The 15,904-nt window shown below is 54.9% G+C and overlaps 1 protein-coding gene across 1 annotated transcript; it reads right to left on the minus strand.

Annotated features, from left to right (window-relative positions):
- Window positions 1-352: 352 nt before the first annotated feature.
- On the minus strand, window positions 353-14,329 carry mpzl1l (myelin protein zero-like 1 like). The gene is made up of 6 exons (XM_030086675.1): window positions 14,217-14,329; window positions 12,079-12,260; window positions 9,044-9,254; window positions 7,154-7,283; window positions 5,195-5,300; window positions 353-4,798 (listed from the first exon to the last, which is right to left on the minus strand). Exons 1-6 carry the CDS (start codon window positions 14,287-14,289, stop codon window positions 4,703-4,705), a joined length of 798 nt encoding a protein of 265 aa, XP_029942535.1. The 5' UTR covers window positions 14,290-14,329; the 3' UTR covers window positions 353-4,702.
- Between the last annotated feature and the right edge of the window lie 1,575 nt (window positions 14,330-15,904).

Below are 15,904 nucleotides of genomic sequence, written 5' to 3' on the forward strand. Positions count from 1 at the left end.
ATGCTGTTTCCATGACGACTGAACATGTTTAATGGACTGCTTCATGTTCCCATGACCACATGGGGAATTCCACGTTTCCATAGCGACTGACAGAATAAACCACTTTGTCAGTTACTTCCTGTTTTGTTGTTAGCCTGTTGACACTCAGTGTTGATGAGTTAGCTGGTTGGCACGCTAGCTTTAGCAGCCCTCCCGACAAAACACACGTTTGTATTTCAGGCCATTTTCAAACGGCACCGTCTGGCCGTCCCTCAGAAGACTTCCGATACAGTCAGCTTCCTGTCAGCAGGACGGCAGTGTGCTTCCTGGGTGATGATTGGACGAGAGACAGAATAATCACAACACTCCGGGCTGATTGGCCAGAAATAGGTTTTATATAAAACTGGAACAGTGGATACAGAAGCGATGTGTATAAAAAAATACAAACGATAAAAGGAAAATAAAAGAATCTGTTTCTGTCGCGGTGAAATGTCAAAAGGCACTAAATGTACAACATTCCAGTTTCAGGCGGAGGATCGGAGACCAACACCAGACTCGGCGTCGGTCCAACAGCCACAGACGTAGTGCAGAATTCACAACAACACAACAACAACACAACCCTCCCACCCAGGAGCCCAGGACCACGTTACCATGGAGACGGAGCAGCAGTGCAAAACGCCGCCGCATCACCGAGAGCCGGACAGCAGGAAGTCTACAACAGCAAGAAACACCGAGACCAGGAGAGACCAGGAGGGACCGGGAGAGACCGGGAGGACCAGGAGAGACCAGGAGAGACCGGGACGACCAGGAGGGATCAGGAGGGATCGGGAGGGACCAGGAGAGACCAGGAGAGACCAGGAGAGAGACCGGGAGGGACCAGGAGGACCAGGAGAGAGACCAGGAGGACCAGGAGAGAGACCAGGAGGGACCAGGAGGGACCAGGAGGGACTGGGAGGGACCAGGAGGGACTGGGAGAGACCAGGAGTACCAGGAGAAACCAGGAGGACTAGGGGGGGACCAGGAGGGCCAGGGAAGAACAGGAGGAACCAGGGAGGGAGAAACTTTGGAAAAGAGAGCAGTGCCTGCACGAGGAACCGAGACCGGTCAGAACCAGAGAACTGGACAGGAACCAGACTGACGCTGCTACAACAGCGAACAGAAAACAGTTTCTGTCCAAAACCGTTAATCTGATTAATTCCTGTTGGGCTGCGAGCGGAGATTAATCACAGTCCAGAGCCGGATCAGAACCGGGTCAACGACAAGAACCAGGAGAACCAGGAGAGGGACCAGGAACTCAGACTCAAGTCCAGGACTTCAGTTTGGTTCACTGTCATTAGGGCCCTGCAGCACAGGTGCATTATGGGACTTTGTTTCTGGTGACTCATGAGGACCAGATCCTTCGTTTCAAGCTTGGAACCATTCCAGATCTCCTTTCTGGAGTGTTCCCTCTACGTTCTGGACTGTTCTGTGTTCTGGACTGTTCTGTGTTCTGGACTGTTCTGGACTGTTCTGTGTTCTGGACTGTTCTAGTTTCTGGACGGTCCCGTCTTGTCCTACAGTTCAAGTCTCTCCAGAGCTTCAGATCACTTCCTGTTCTTTCTTTTCAGGCTCTGGTGAAATGTTTTACACTTGGAGCTGAACGCCGGGCTCACCCTGGACCCGGTCCGGCTCCGGTCCAGAATCACCGCAGCACTGTCACTCCCGCCGCCTCGGCGGTCTGTGGTCCGCCGGAGGAGGTTGCCAGATCTGCCGCCCTTTCAGCCCAAACCTCCGGCTCGGGGGGAAATGCTCGTTAAAACCGGATCTGCATGACAGAATCACGCCACAAGCTCAGAACCATTTCATCAACCCGCCCGACGAGCTCAGCAGAACCCTGATCTGGCAGAAACCCCAAATCCGGCAACACAGAGCCGCTCCGGTCATGGAGCGGTTTCCTGAAGTGACGAAGAACAAAGCGTTCATTCTTCTAACGCGTATAACGACCACATCACGTTTGTTCTGTTTTCTACCAGAAGAAATTTAAAAAATAGAATATTAAGGCAAAAACACGACAGATTTTATTTTGAAATCACTTATTTTGGAAAACGTATTGAGTTTCCTTCCGGTGCCGGACTTGCTTCTGTCTGGATTGATGCGGCAGCGCTCCGGCGTCCGGAACAACAGGATGCTAGCGGAAAGTTTTCGGAGTGCCAGGTGGGCTCCGGAGCGCTGCCGGAGCCGGACCAGAGCCGGACCAGAGCCGGACCGGGGCCGGACCACATCCAGACCACATCCAGGGTGAGCCCAGTGTGAAACGGCCTCAAAATGCAAAATAAGTTAATTTTAAACACGACGATTAACTGCTGACATTCTGTGATAAAAAAGAATCTTTGAGCGGCTGGAGTTACGAGAGATCCTGATATAATGCTGACGTTAGCATTAGCATTAGCATCAGCCCAGCTGAAGTGGGCACTTCCTGTTCTCCTGATTCACAGCTTTTCTCCAGATATGAGGAGAGTTCGGCATTCTGCTGCTGATATCTGTAGAAAAGCCGCCAGCGCTTGGTCAGATCTACGATCAGCTGGAAACTCGGAGACCTGACGGTTTGACGGTTTGTCCTCCGGTTCTGGACGCAAACAAATAAATAAATATCTTTACATTAAAATGGTCAGCTGGCCGTTCCGCCTTCCGTCTGCCTCTGAGTTCTTTTTCGGTGAAGGAACCGAGAACAAATGGAGGATGTGGAGTGTGAGGAACGGGAGGCTGAGCGTCTGGACAGAGAGACGTTCTCAGTCCTCCGGTCTGCAGGAAGCGCCGCGTCTCAACGTGGAGAGGCAGGACGGACGGCGTCCTCCCGAGAAGACCGCGCCGCGCCGGGAAACCTGGCACCGCGTCAGAGACGGTTCAGGGTGAGACCTGCGAGTTTTACTTCTAAATGTGGAGTTTGGGTTGTTCCACTGGGGCCCAGCAGGGGGCAGCATCAGGAGGAAACCTGCTCGTGGTGCGTTCAGGTGCAGCTCGGATTTCTGGCTTCTGACATTCGGCATAACTGGAGTTCGTTTCTCAGTTCCACGCACGCGCACGCGCACGCGCACGCGCACGCGCACACACACACACACACACACACACACACACACACACACACACACACACACACACACACACACACACACACACACACACACACACACACACACACACACCAGTGTACAGGTGGAATGTCTTCCTCTCCAGTCAATTCAATGCGCTTCACAGAATTTGGAGTATTTACTGTTTCAGCGGCGCTAGCTGGTTAGCACGCTAACCCAAAGTCATAATCTGTTTAAATCGGGCTCTTAAAGAGGATTTCATGATTTCCCATCAGGCACTGCAAGACCAAACGACGGAGGCGGCGGCGCCCGGCGAAGCCCCGCCTCCCGTCCAGACTTCTCCAAACCAGGCTGGAATGAGTTACAGTAAACAGCACGACGTGTCAGAGGGGGCGGGGCCTCAGATATATACCTATGTACACAGACGGCGGCGGCCACATTCTGCCGCGGAGAGTTCGGCGTATTTTAAAGGCTTCAAGACAGAAAAAAAAACAAAGACTGGAATGATTTAAAGCTTCGCTCAAAGCATCGGAAACACAGAGTCTGATATTTGGCCCATTTTCTTTGGAAAAAAAAAAATCCTTCCATCCTTGAAGACACAGGTTCAGAAGCTAAAGGACGGAAATCGTGGTCGTAGCGCTGGAAGCTAGTAGCCGGCATGCTAACGGCGGATTTACAGTTTAAAGCCTCCGCCGGGCTTTAAAGGTGCAGAACGTCACGCTCCTCCAGGGGGCGGCGCTGAGCCAGCCACGGACCCCCGCCATGCTAGCAGCTAGCGGGCTAGCACGCCATCGGGGCTGAGGAGCCGTGAGCAGGACTGAACGTTTAAAGTGAATCCCCACCTCAGCAGAACCTCCCATAAGAACCAGGCACACACTGATCGGAACCGAAGCGAACGACGACAGCGGCGAGTCGGTTCCTGACGGCGGCGCCGGCGGCGAAGAGCAACAGAACGAGCTGCAGACGTTCAGCTGAGGAGAGGAAGAGACGGAGAGGCTGAAGGAACCACGACGGCGAGCAAGGACTTGACGGGAAGGCCACGCCCCCTTTGGCAAGAGCGGGCAGAGCAGCACCGACGGCATGCAGGGACACGGTCGCCGTGGAGACGAGCGGCCGGGGCCTCAGGCTGTTGCACCGGACCCCGCAGGCAGGCGGGCGTGGTCATGGGCGGTGGGCGTGGCCACAGGCGGCGAGCGTTTCAACCCTTGATTTCTCGTCAAGCGTCTCTGAAGCGGCGGCGGGGAACGCGGTCCTCGGTTCTCCGGACGCTTCGGCGGGTTGGAATGTTGGGTTCCACGTTCTCCGTCTCACCACCGGGGGGCGCACCGGCCGGACCGGAGCCGGACGTCTGGGGGGAAGCATTGCATGCTGGGAGGGGGGCGGCGGTGCAACAGCCTGCAGAACCCGGTGCCGCCGGCGGACCGCGCGGCGCCGGGGTTAAGTGAAGGTCAAAGGTCAAAGGTCTGGAATGATAGAGGAGCTCAGGCCCGGGGTCAGCAGGTCACCGGGAACAGGCATGCTTTCAGAGACAGAGGAGGAACACGGAGTCCCGGTTCGGGTCCACGTTCCCCGGAGCAGCGGGGGAGTCTGGTACGGTTCTGGGTCTGAGTCCGGGGTTCTCTTTCTTCTTCTCTGGTCGGTCCTCCGGTTCCTCCTCAGTTCTTTCGGATGTCGGCGTAGACGACCGGCTCCACCTTGTGGAAGGAGCTTTTACTGCCCGAGTGGTCCAGCTGGGCGTAGATCACCGGGCCCTGGGGGGTGGAGGGGGGGGAGTGGAGGGGGGGGAGGGGGGGGGTGGAGGGGGGGGGGAGGAGGGGGGGGGGGTGGAAGGGGGGGGAGCGTCAGTCAGACATAAAGCAGGAATCTCATGAAAACTCTCTGTACTGTAGAATCAATCACTTCATAAAGAGATCAATGACCACGTGGGCGGGGCTGGGGGCGGGGCTAGCATGCAGCATGCCTGTTTTCTTCATCTGTCTGCTGGTCTGGATGATTGAGTCTGTATGGCTCTCAGCACCACAACAGTAGTTTCACAGAGTGACAGAGTGAGCGCTCTTCAGTCACAGGAAAGAGGCGGAGCCACCCCCCCAGCCCCGCCCCCGCCCCCGCCCCCGCTCCCGCTCCCGGCCCCCCGGCGGGGGTCCTACCTGCAGTGGGCCCGAGGGGCCGCTGCCCCTGGAGCCCTCCCGGCCGGACTCCGCCTTCTTTCTGGGCGGCGGCGCTCCGGAGCTCTCGCTCTCCAGAGATGTGCAGCTGAGTGAGCGAGCGAGCGGGTGGTGCACAGTCAGAGTGAGACGGAGACGGGACAGATGGGACACAAACACAACCGTGAGACATGAGGCATGAGGCGAAGCCGACAGGAAGTGAAGCCTCCTGACTTCCTGAAGCGCTGGAGCCACTTCCTGTTCTGGAGAAAGTGAACCGAGGCCCAGAAGAAGCGCTCCTCTCTTCAGCCACGTTCTGCCAGAACAAACGGAGAACGTCTCCGGAGAACGTCTCTGGAGAACGTCTCTGGAGACATTCTCTCTTCCTTCTTCAACTTTATTTCAGAAACTAAAAGGTTTCAGTCTGACGGCGTTTTGTCTTCCAGGAGGACAAATGAAGAGACAAATGTCTCAACCACACCGAGCTGAGTGTGTGTGTGTGTGTGTGTGTGTGTGTGTGTGTGTGTGTGTGTGTGTGTGCGCGCCCTCACGGTATTTCCCTCCACATTTCTTTAAAAAGGAGGATCAGTGATGGAAGACGAGGAAGACGAGGAAGAGGAAGTGTTTAGTTCAGGCTGTTAGTGACAAACTGGAGTGTTTCCATGCAAATTAGTAATCTGATTACAAGAAGGAAGCCGTGATCAGCTGATCAGACGAGCAGTGAAGCGGCTGGAGACGCGACAGCACTTCAATCAGAAGATCAACAGTTTATGGTCCCCGTCATTCCTGCTGCTGCAAACCGACTTCAGGCCGATCCACAGGGGAGAAACACACTTCAGGAGTGTAATCAGATTACTTGGCCGCATGTCAGATGATTGAAAATGAGGGCGGAGTGACAGAGACATGAAGTGTTAGTGATGGAGAGGAAAGACTGGCACCACACACACCCGATCGATCAATCCCCAGAGACCCGATCAATCAATCCCCAAAGACCCGATCAATCAATCCCCAGAGACCCGATCAATCAATCCCCAGAGACCCGATCGATCAATCCCCAGAGACCCGATCGATCAATCCCCAAAGACCCGATCAATCAATCCCCAGAGACCCGATCGATCAATCCCCAGAGACCCGATCGATCAATCCCCAGAGACCCGATCAATCAATCCCCAGAGACCCGATCAATCAATCCCCAGAGACCCGATCAATCAATCCCCAGAGACCCGATCGATCAATCCCCAAAGACCCGATCAATCAATCCCCAGAGACCCGATCGATCAATCCCCAAAGACCCGATCAATCAATCCCCAAAGACCCGATCAATCAATCCCCAAAGACCCGATCAATCAATCCCCAGAGTTAGAAGCGATGGAACCGGGACGGTTGTCATGGAAACTCTTGTGCTGAGCGTCTTATTTTGAAAGGCTGCCGTTCCCCAGCAGGTGGGCTCTTCACAGGTTAATGGTTAGTACGGCAGCAGAACCTTCATGCAGGAGTGAGTCAGCAGCAGAACCTGGACTCGGTTCTGAAGCAGGACGGAGAACGTTCTCCCATCAGGAGGTTCAGGTTCCTGCTTCACTCTGAACTGGACTGTTTCAATAAACAGGATCCAACAGGACGCCGTTCAGTGAAGGACGGCGAGACGGCTTCCTGCGAGACGGCGAGACGGCGCCCTGCGAGACGGCGCCCTGCGAGACGGCGAGACGGCGCCCTGCGAGACGGCGAGACGGCGCCCTGCGAGACGGCGAGACAGCGCCCTGCGAGACGGCGTCCTGTGGCGTCCTCCTCCTCTGAGGTCAGGAGGTCGTCTCGTCTCGCCACTCAGTGTTTCAGAGGTTTCCTGTTTGAACGTCTCCCTCGTGAGACTCAGCTTGACAGGAGATCCTGGTCCTGTGTGTGTGTGTGTGTCTGCCTTTGTGTGTGTGTGTGTGTGTCTGCGTTTGTGTGTGTGTGTTCCCTCACCCCTCGTAGTCGTGGCGGTTGTGCATCACCCTCATGACGACACAGGCGACGACCACGATGAGAACCAGCAGAGCCAAGACGCCGGTGACGGCGCCGACGATGACGGCAGTGTTGGCCTGAGGAAGAGACTCTATACACACACACACACACACACACACACACACACACACACACACACACACACACACACACACACACACACACACACACACACACACACACACACACACACACACACACACACACACACACACACACACACACACACACACAGTGAGTGTCTCATTCGGAGCCCCTCCTTCAGCAGCGGCTCCCTCTAGTGGCGCGTAGGAAACGATGACATCATCTGTTCAGCAGGAGGATTGATCTGGTGACCTTTTTCTGACCTCCCAGCAGGAGGTCAAGACCTGATCAGCTTCCTCCCACTGACCAGTCAGCCCAGCAGGCCGGAGGACCGAGTTCTGACCCGGTGTGTGTGTCATTCAGCTGAAAACAGCTGAGATTATTATGAATGAATGAACACACACTGCCTCTGCTCAGACCTGCTCCTCACTCCACCCTCACCGTGTGTGTGTGTGTGTGTGTGTGTGTGTGTGTGTGTGTGTGTGTGTGTGTGTGTGTGTGTGTGTCAGAAACAAGCCCTCACACGTCTTGAGCCGCAGGAAACAAAAACAAGAAAACAAACAAGAAGGTTCCTCTGACTGCGAGAAGACCTGCTGGATGGAGATCCTTCACTGCTCCACCCTCCTCCTCCTCCACCTCCTCCCCTCCTCCTCCACCTCCTCCCCTCCTCCTCCACCCTCCCCTCCTCCTCCACCTCCTCCTCCTCCTCCTCCCTCCTCCTCCACCCTCCCCTCTCCTCCTCCTCATGTCAGCAGCAGCTGGACTACAGTCAGATCCTGATCCAGTCTTTTAACATTCCCCACATATTTACACACTGTGCTCAGTGTGTGTGTGTGTGTGTGTGTGTGTTGATTAAAGGTTCCCTGCCTCTCAGTGTTCTGTTACTGTGAGGTTCCTGTAACAACTTAACTAAACTAAACTAAACTATCTAAACTATACTAACTAAATACTAGTTTAAACAGTAAAGTATCCACAAAGCTGCCCCAGGAGCTAGAATGCTGTGGGAAGTACGGTGCACTGAGCCCTGTCCTCTAATGTCTGAATGTTCTTCCCTTTAGTCCCTTCATTGCTTTTCCCCTGCTGTCCCCCCCTTCGAGGGGGAGTCTTCTCCAGGTTCAGTTGCTGACTCCACTATTACGAGGGCCTACGAACAAGCTCCGTCCGGACCGGGAGGACACTCCTGTCGGTCCTGCCCGCGGACTGGCTTCAGTTCTACTGCTGGGATCCGTGGTTCCTGTGCTGGACCGTCCAACGGACTGTCCTCAACATTGTCCTAGGCTTTACTTCTTATTGTCTCATGCTAGCTGTTGCCAAAGCTGTCCGTCCCTGGGAGAGGGATCCCTCCATACTGTGGTTCTCCCCAAGATCTCTTCTTCTCCCACTGGGTTTCTGGAGTTTGTTCTTGCCGGATGTGAGGGTCTAAGGCGGTGGTTGCTTCGTTTTGTCTCCTTACTGTGAATTTGACATATTAACATTATGCTTATTCACTGTTTTTATTTTTACCGACCAATGTAACATCTTGAAGCCTCTGAGCAGCTGCTGTTGTGATGCTGGGCTATACAGAAATACACTGATTGATTGATTGAACATCTGAGGAACACTGACAGAAAACGTCCCGTCAGGAGAACCGAGCCAACTTCTCCTCACGAGGAACGTCTACCTGCAGCAGCAACGCTAACAGCCGTCTACAGAGGGCGCCCTCCTCCAGCTCCCCCCCCCCCCCCCCCCCCCCCCCCCCCCCCCCGGGGTGGAGGGCGGGGCCCTGACCTTTGAGGACGATCCTCAGCTCGGTGCGGGCCTGCGTTCCCTCGATGTCAGGCGGGTTCTTGACGTCGCAGAAGTAGGTTCCGTTGTCGCTGAACTGCGTGGGACTCAGCTGGATGGACACGTCCTTCTTGTTGATGTCCCCGATGAACTGCACTCGACCTTTGAACTCCTCGGGGCCCGGGTAGCCCCGCCCAGCCAGGAAGTGGAAGATCTGCCGGAAAACACACACACACACACACACACACACACACACACACACACACACACACACACACACACACACACACACACACACACACACACACACACACACACACACACACACACACACACACACACACACACACACACACACACACACTCATTAGACTTCCTGTCTCACTCTTGACTTCCTGACTCCACCTGGAGCTCATGCGGTCATGTGACAGGCTGGACCAATCACATTACACCTGGTTTACAGAGTCCAGTATGGAGACGACCTGCTGGAGGCTTCAGGACGCTGTGGGGGACGCCTCGTTGGCCCCGCCCACCTTTCTATGCAGCCAATGAGAACGCTGTGGGGGACGCCTCGTTGGCCCCGCCCACCTTTCTATGCAGCCAATGAGAACGCTGTGGGGGACGCCTCGTTGGCCCCGCCCACCTTTCTATGCAGCAAATGAGAACGCTGTGGGGGACGCCTCGTTGGCCCCGCCCACCTTTCTATGCAGCCAATGAGAACACTGTGGGGGACGCCTCGTTGGCCCCGCCCACCTTTCTATGCAGCCAATGAGAACGCTGTGGGGGACGCCTCGTTGGCCCCGCCCACCTTTCTATGCAGCCAATGAGAACACTGTGGGGGACGCCTCGTTGGCCCCGCCCACCTTTATAAACCGACCCCCGCCCTCTGACCCCTGACCCCTGACCCCCGCGGCGTTCTAATGATGAGTCAGACGCCAGCCGGAGCCCCGCTGGCGTGTTGGCTCTGCGGTTGAACCGGCGGGACGCGGCGGCGGCGAGCGCCTGGGGAGAAGCGGCGCCGGAGAGGAAGCGGCGCCGAAACGCCGGGTTGTCAGGAGAACAGCCGGGACGGGGAACGGGGAACATGACGCTGCTTGTCAGCTGCAGACGGAGCGGCGTGTGGGAACCGAGCGCCGCCGCCAAACGCCACAGCCAGGAGGGTTAGAGTCAGCTGTTCACAGACCAGTCAGACCAGTGTTTCTCAAGCCCTGATCCTGGCCCCGGATCGGGCCTCTGCACTGACACATGAGGACCGTGAGCCGGTCTCTGCAGGACAGGAACCAGCTTTGTGGACGGGTTCTCTGTGAATAGAGTATCTGCAGCTGACGTCACACACCCGGCCTCGCAATGCATGCTGGGTAGTCGCCGCCATGTTGGAGTGAAAAACAGCTGCGGCGCTCCGGTGCCCAGCGGAGGCGCTGCTGGAAGTCCCTCCGAGCCGGCGGAGGGGCGCCGTGCGCCGCGGCGGCCGGCTGACGGGAGAGGCTCCAGCATCCGAGCTAACTGTGGCTAAGTTAGCGAAACTGTCAGCTGACCCACCTGAGCTGACTTTATGACAACACTGGCGATGGATGAAGACATACAGCCGAAATGAGCGACTGTGCAGAGATGATGTCCCGCTGAAGCCCCCCTGCCGTGGCCCCGCTGAACCGGTTGGATCTAAATAAGTTCTGGACTCCGAGCTGCAGCAGGTCCGTCTGGGGGGGCATCAGAGCACGACTCACCTGGAGAAGGTCCAGGTGTCCAAAGACTGGAGCTGCCCTTTAACACTGACATGTAAGTTAGCAGATCTACGCACTAAATGTCGGCGTACTCCAGGGCGCGGGGTTCTCGATTCTCAGCTGTGCATGCTGGGAACAGGCGGCTGGCATTAAGTCCGGGTCCTGCTGCAGCCTGAAATCCGTGGTTTCTCCCGGTACCGGTCTTTGTGTTACGTCCAGATTGTTCACTTGATCTGACAACACAACAGCATCCCTGCTGTCCTCATCAGTCCACAAGTTCAACACTGAAGAACACGAACGCACGACTGTATGAACTGAAACTGCGTATTCCTGGTTGTTTTCACTCCAATATGGCGGCGGTCCTCCAGCTGACTGCAGATCCTCTACAGTCTGGTGTCAGAGGGGGAAGATGCTCTGTCTGGACTCCAGAGCGGCGAGAAGGCTCCAGCAGCAGCAGCTGTTCCTCCAGCTGCTTTCTGTACGGTGAACAAGTCCAGACGGATCTCTGGAATGTTCTCTCTCATCTTCTGCTCAGCTGATCTCTTCAAGCTTCATCTGCCGTTTAGCAGCAGCAGCGCAACCGGACACAAGACACCCTGACATCCAATCACCACACCGTGATGTCATCGTATCGCCAAACACCGTGATGTCATCGTATCGCCAAACACCGTGATGTCATCGTATCGCCAAACACCGTGATGTCATCGTATCGCCAAACACCGTGATGTCATCGTATCGCCAAACACCGTGATGTCATCGTATCGCCAAACACCGTGATGTCATCGTATCGCCACACACCGTGATGTCATCGTATCGCCAAACACCGTGATGTCATCGTATCGCCAAACACCGTGATGTCATCGTATCGCCACACACCGTGACGTCACCGTATCGGGTGAGCGGCGACGTCACCGTATCGGGTGAGCGGCGACGTCACCGTATCGGGCGAGCGGCGACGTCACCGTATCGGGCGAGCGGCGACGTCACCGTATCGGGCGAGCGGCGACGTCACCGTATCGGGCGAGCGGCGACGTCACCGTATCGGGCGAGCGGCGACGTCACCGTATCGGGCGAGCGGCGACGTCACCGTATCGGGCGAGCGGCGACGTCACCGTATCGGGCGAGCGGCGACGTCGTGATTTTCTCCCCTGCTGGTTTTACCGTCAGACGAACATCAAAGGCGTTGAGAGGGAAGCGAGGCTCACGGCGGCGCAGACAGGATGTGGAGGAGAAAGGCCCTGCTGGGGAGCCAGGATGATGAAACAATGCGAGGAAGCATGGCGGCGGGGGAGGGGCGGGGGCGGGGCCGGGACTCACGCTGTAGGGGGCTTTGTGGTAGGGGCTGTCCGGGTCGCTGGACTGGAACCTCCAGGTGACGGAGGCGGCGCCGCTCACCACCTCGCTGGACCGGAAGGAGCAGCGCAGGACGCCGGTGGTGCCGTTCTCCACCACCACCTCCGAGTCGGCGTGGATGACGATGGCCGCCGCCGGCTGTGTGACTGCGGGAGAGAGAGCAGGAGGCGGGGAGAAGCATCAATACCGACTCAAACACTCCACCTCTTCCATCCCAGCGTTTACCCACAAATCTTTACTCTGAACTGCAGCTTCTCTCAACTTTATCTGGATTTCTTAATTTCAGTCTGTTTGAACCCTGAACCCACGGACGAGATTTTGCTGAATTTCATCACTTCACTCAGACCTGATTCCTCCGTCTTCATCGATTAGTTTCAGCTGCTCTTGGTTGTTGTTTTGTTTTGTTCAATCAAGAGTCTGATCATAATAAAGCATCAACATCTCAACAACACTATTCTTTTTCTATCTTCTGATTTTGTTCTTCAAGGCCCCGCCCACTGCAGCGTGGCGCGGCCCCGCCCACCGCAGCCTCTCCAGCGGAGCGCCTTGGCTCGTCCTCGCAGGACGACGCGGCGCTCGTCCTTTCCCGTCAGCAGAGCCTCACTTCCTGCTCGGACGCGTCGTTCTGGATCAAAGCTTCCAAACTGCAGAATCAGCGGCGCTCCGGACCGGAACGCTCCTCCTGCTTCCCGTTCCAGATCCACGGATGGATTCTGCTCAGAAACACTTTATCTGGTTTAATCAGAGCTCTGATCTCAGTCGCCTCCTCCTTGCTGCATTTGGGACAAATATGCAGCCGTCGTTCTGATTCTCAGCTGTCTGGACTTTCTGGATCGTCTCTGTTTTCATTGAATCTTCTCACATCTGATTTATGATCATTAAAGTTCGATCTAATTTGACCTCGGTCTGGTTTTCTTCCTGGTCTTCGTGGCCCTGCAGCTTTCACTTCAGCACAGCGTTCTTCTCAGTTCTCCTCTTCAGGGTTTATTTCTACGCCGCCAGGTTTCGCCGACTTCGGCAGAGTTTTTTACACATTTCAGATTATTTTATCTTGATCTGTGGAATGGTCTCAGATTTCATCTCATTTTTTTCATTTCGTATTAATGTTGTGAAAACGGTCCGTTTCAGATTCATTGGATTGTCTTTGCATTTGCTTGGGGGCCAGACAGCCCCCCCCCCCCCCCCATGAAGACCCCCTGACCTCACCTCCTTCCTACAGATTCCCATCAGAAGCGGTGCTGATTTCCGGTGCCGTCCCCTAATAGGGCCCCGAGCCACAGCTTGGGAACCACTGGCTGACCTCTCCCAGCTACAGTGATGCACGTGATTGTTAAAAATTATCCAGCAGCAGAAAGCAGATGTTTACAGCGACACGTGGTAGAAACGCTGCTGTGGTTAATTAAAGTCCGGATCTGTCAAACTGGACTGAATCTCCAGAATAACCTCTTTGATTTTCACTTCGTGCTTCAGAGGGAACCGAGCTGTGACCTGCAGAGGCCGGACGGACTGGATTTATCCAATCAGGCCGATTATCTGATGCTCCGGTTTGAATCCGAAGCTTCTTTAAAGGCCTCGGACACTGTCAACAAAACAATAATCCAGAGGTTCGTTCACAGATCGGTCGTTTCTGGAACGGCTTCAGTTAAAACCCTTCCTCGCGACAGACAGGGGAGGATTTCACACAGTTTCCGTAAAACTGGAAGATGTTCATGAACTCGGCTCGCGTCTGAAACCCGCAGAGCTCTTCCTTCGCCCGAGACTGGAACGCGACTGTTCCCGGACAGACTGACGCGTCTCCCTCGACAGGCAGCTCCCCCCGTGCAGGGGCGGCTCTCTGGGCCAGACTCCGGCCAAATATCCCCCGATTCAACCGCCCAGCCCCGTAATCTCATCCGAGAATCGAAGTGAGGGAGCGTGCGGCTCCCAGAGGCACACGCTGTGCTTTCGGGTGTGTGAAGTTCCGTCCGGCGGCTCACGGAGGACGGGGAGCCGCGAAGCAGCAGCGCGGCGGGTGGAAACGCTAAGCTAGCCTGAAAGCCAAAAATCACACCGAGTCTCCCGTTCGGCCGCTCGGTTCCCCCCGGGGCGGACTGCGCACTCACCCAGAAGCGCACACAGCGTGAGTCCGGTCAGCAGGAGCGGCTCGCGCACGGCCCGGGACCGCTCTGGCTCCATTTCGTGGCTGTAAACAGCTTTTCTGCTCCTTCTGTGTTTTTTTTTTTTTTTTTTTTTTTTTTTTTTGTCTGTAGTCCGACGCACTTCTTCAGCGCAGCTCACTGCGGCGGCAGGACGGCGCTGAGCGCCGCTGCTGCCCCCTGCAGGCCGGGCGGAGAACTGCAGGCCGGCAGGGGAACCGCAGGTTGGTCCACCAGAGGGGCATGAAGACCCCACAGTCTCAAAACGTCTTCCTCTGGTTCATTTTGTGCTTTTAGGCTCTTCAGAAAATATAATTTTATTTTATTGAACCTGTATTTAAACAGGAAAGTCCCATTGAGATTAACAACCCCTTTCTCAAGGTATTTTTTACTGTAACATTGCTTTGCATTATTTTTTATCTGGTTGCGGTCTGGTCAAATCTGATCCAGTCTGATCCACTCTGGTTCTGTCTGGTCTGGTCTGGTCTGGTCCGATCCGGTCCGGGCTGGTCCAGTTTGATCCACTCTGGTCTGGTCTGGTCCGGTCCGGTCTGGTTTTGAGCTGAAGAGGTTCAGGAACGTGGTTCTGGACGCTCCCTGGGGGCTCCTGGACCAGGTGGAGGCCTGAGGATGAGCAGGACTTGCTGGAGAGCCTGGAGAGCCCCCTGGGAGAAGGATGATGGGAAAAGGCCTGGATCATGTGATCAGGTCGGAGAAGATCCACATCTCTGTCAATACGTCACTTTCTTCTTCTTCCTTTCAAAAGTGTTTTTTTTCTTCCTGCATTCAGCAAAATCCAGCAGGGACGAAGAGATCTTTAGGTTTCTGCTGATCTGAGGTAATTTCACAGTAAAAGACACAAATACTGGATTTGATCATTTAAAGTGTTTGAAATCTATTCAAATAAATAGAATTGGAAGTGAAGGGCTTCTATTTTTTTTCCTTTCTTTCACGTTCGTCTGGTTTTCCTCAGTCGTTCTCTCTGATTTCTTTTTTGTTTTAAAAACGTCTTTTCTGGTTTTGATCTTTCTGTCATCATTTCCATTTGAATTTGCACTTCAGGAGTAAAAACTGGACGTTATATCTCCAGCTCAGCATCTCTTCAGTTCAGTTTCTGTCTCATTCTGCTTTATTTTGTGGAATATTTCACATTAAGTGTCTTTTGTCGTCTCTTGTGTCAGGTTCCCTGAACGCCAGGCAGTGAGGCTGACGAGGCCACGGCAGGGAAACGGGCATTTGTGGGATGAGCAGCAGAGCCCAGGAAAAACAAAGGAGGCCACGTCTTTCATTCAGGGAACTAAACCCTCGTGTTTCAGCGGGTTCGGGGAACTTTACCAATGAACCACGTACTGGACCCTCTTTTTCTTTTCGAAATATAACCCCTTCAGATGTTTTTAATGCGCTATGTGGATTAAAAACTAATAGTACTGCGGGCCCTGACGGTCTTGATGCAAAGTTTCTGAAAATGGCTGCACATGTTTTAATGTTTCCACTAGCTGATCTGTTTAATCTGTCCATAAACACCTGCTCATTTCCTTCAATATGGAAGACCGCTAGAGTTACTCCTGTCTTCAAAGGAGGCGATCCGACTGACTTAAAGGGACTTAAGGCAAGATTTGTGAAAAGCTACACCTGCATTTCCACTTCATTCAATG

This window comes from Salarias fasciatus, unplaced genomic scaffold (assembly GCF_902148845.1).
Source record: "Salarias fasciatus unplaced genomic scaffold, fSalaFa1.1, whole genome shotgun sequence".
In the NCBI taxonomy this organism is placed as follows: domain Eukaryota; kingdom Metazoa; phylum Chordata; class Actinopteri; order Blenniiformes; family Blenniidae; genus Salarias; species Salarias fasciatus.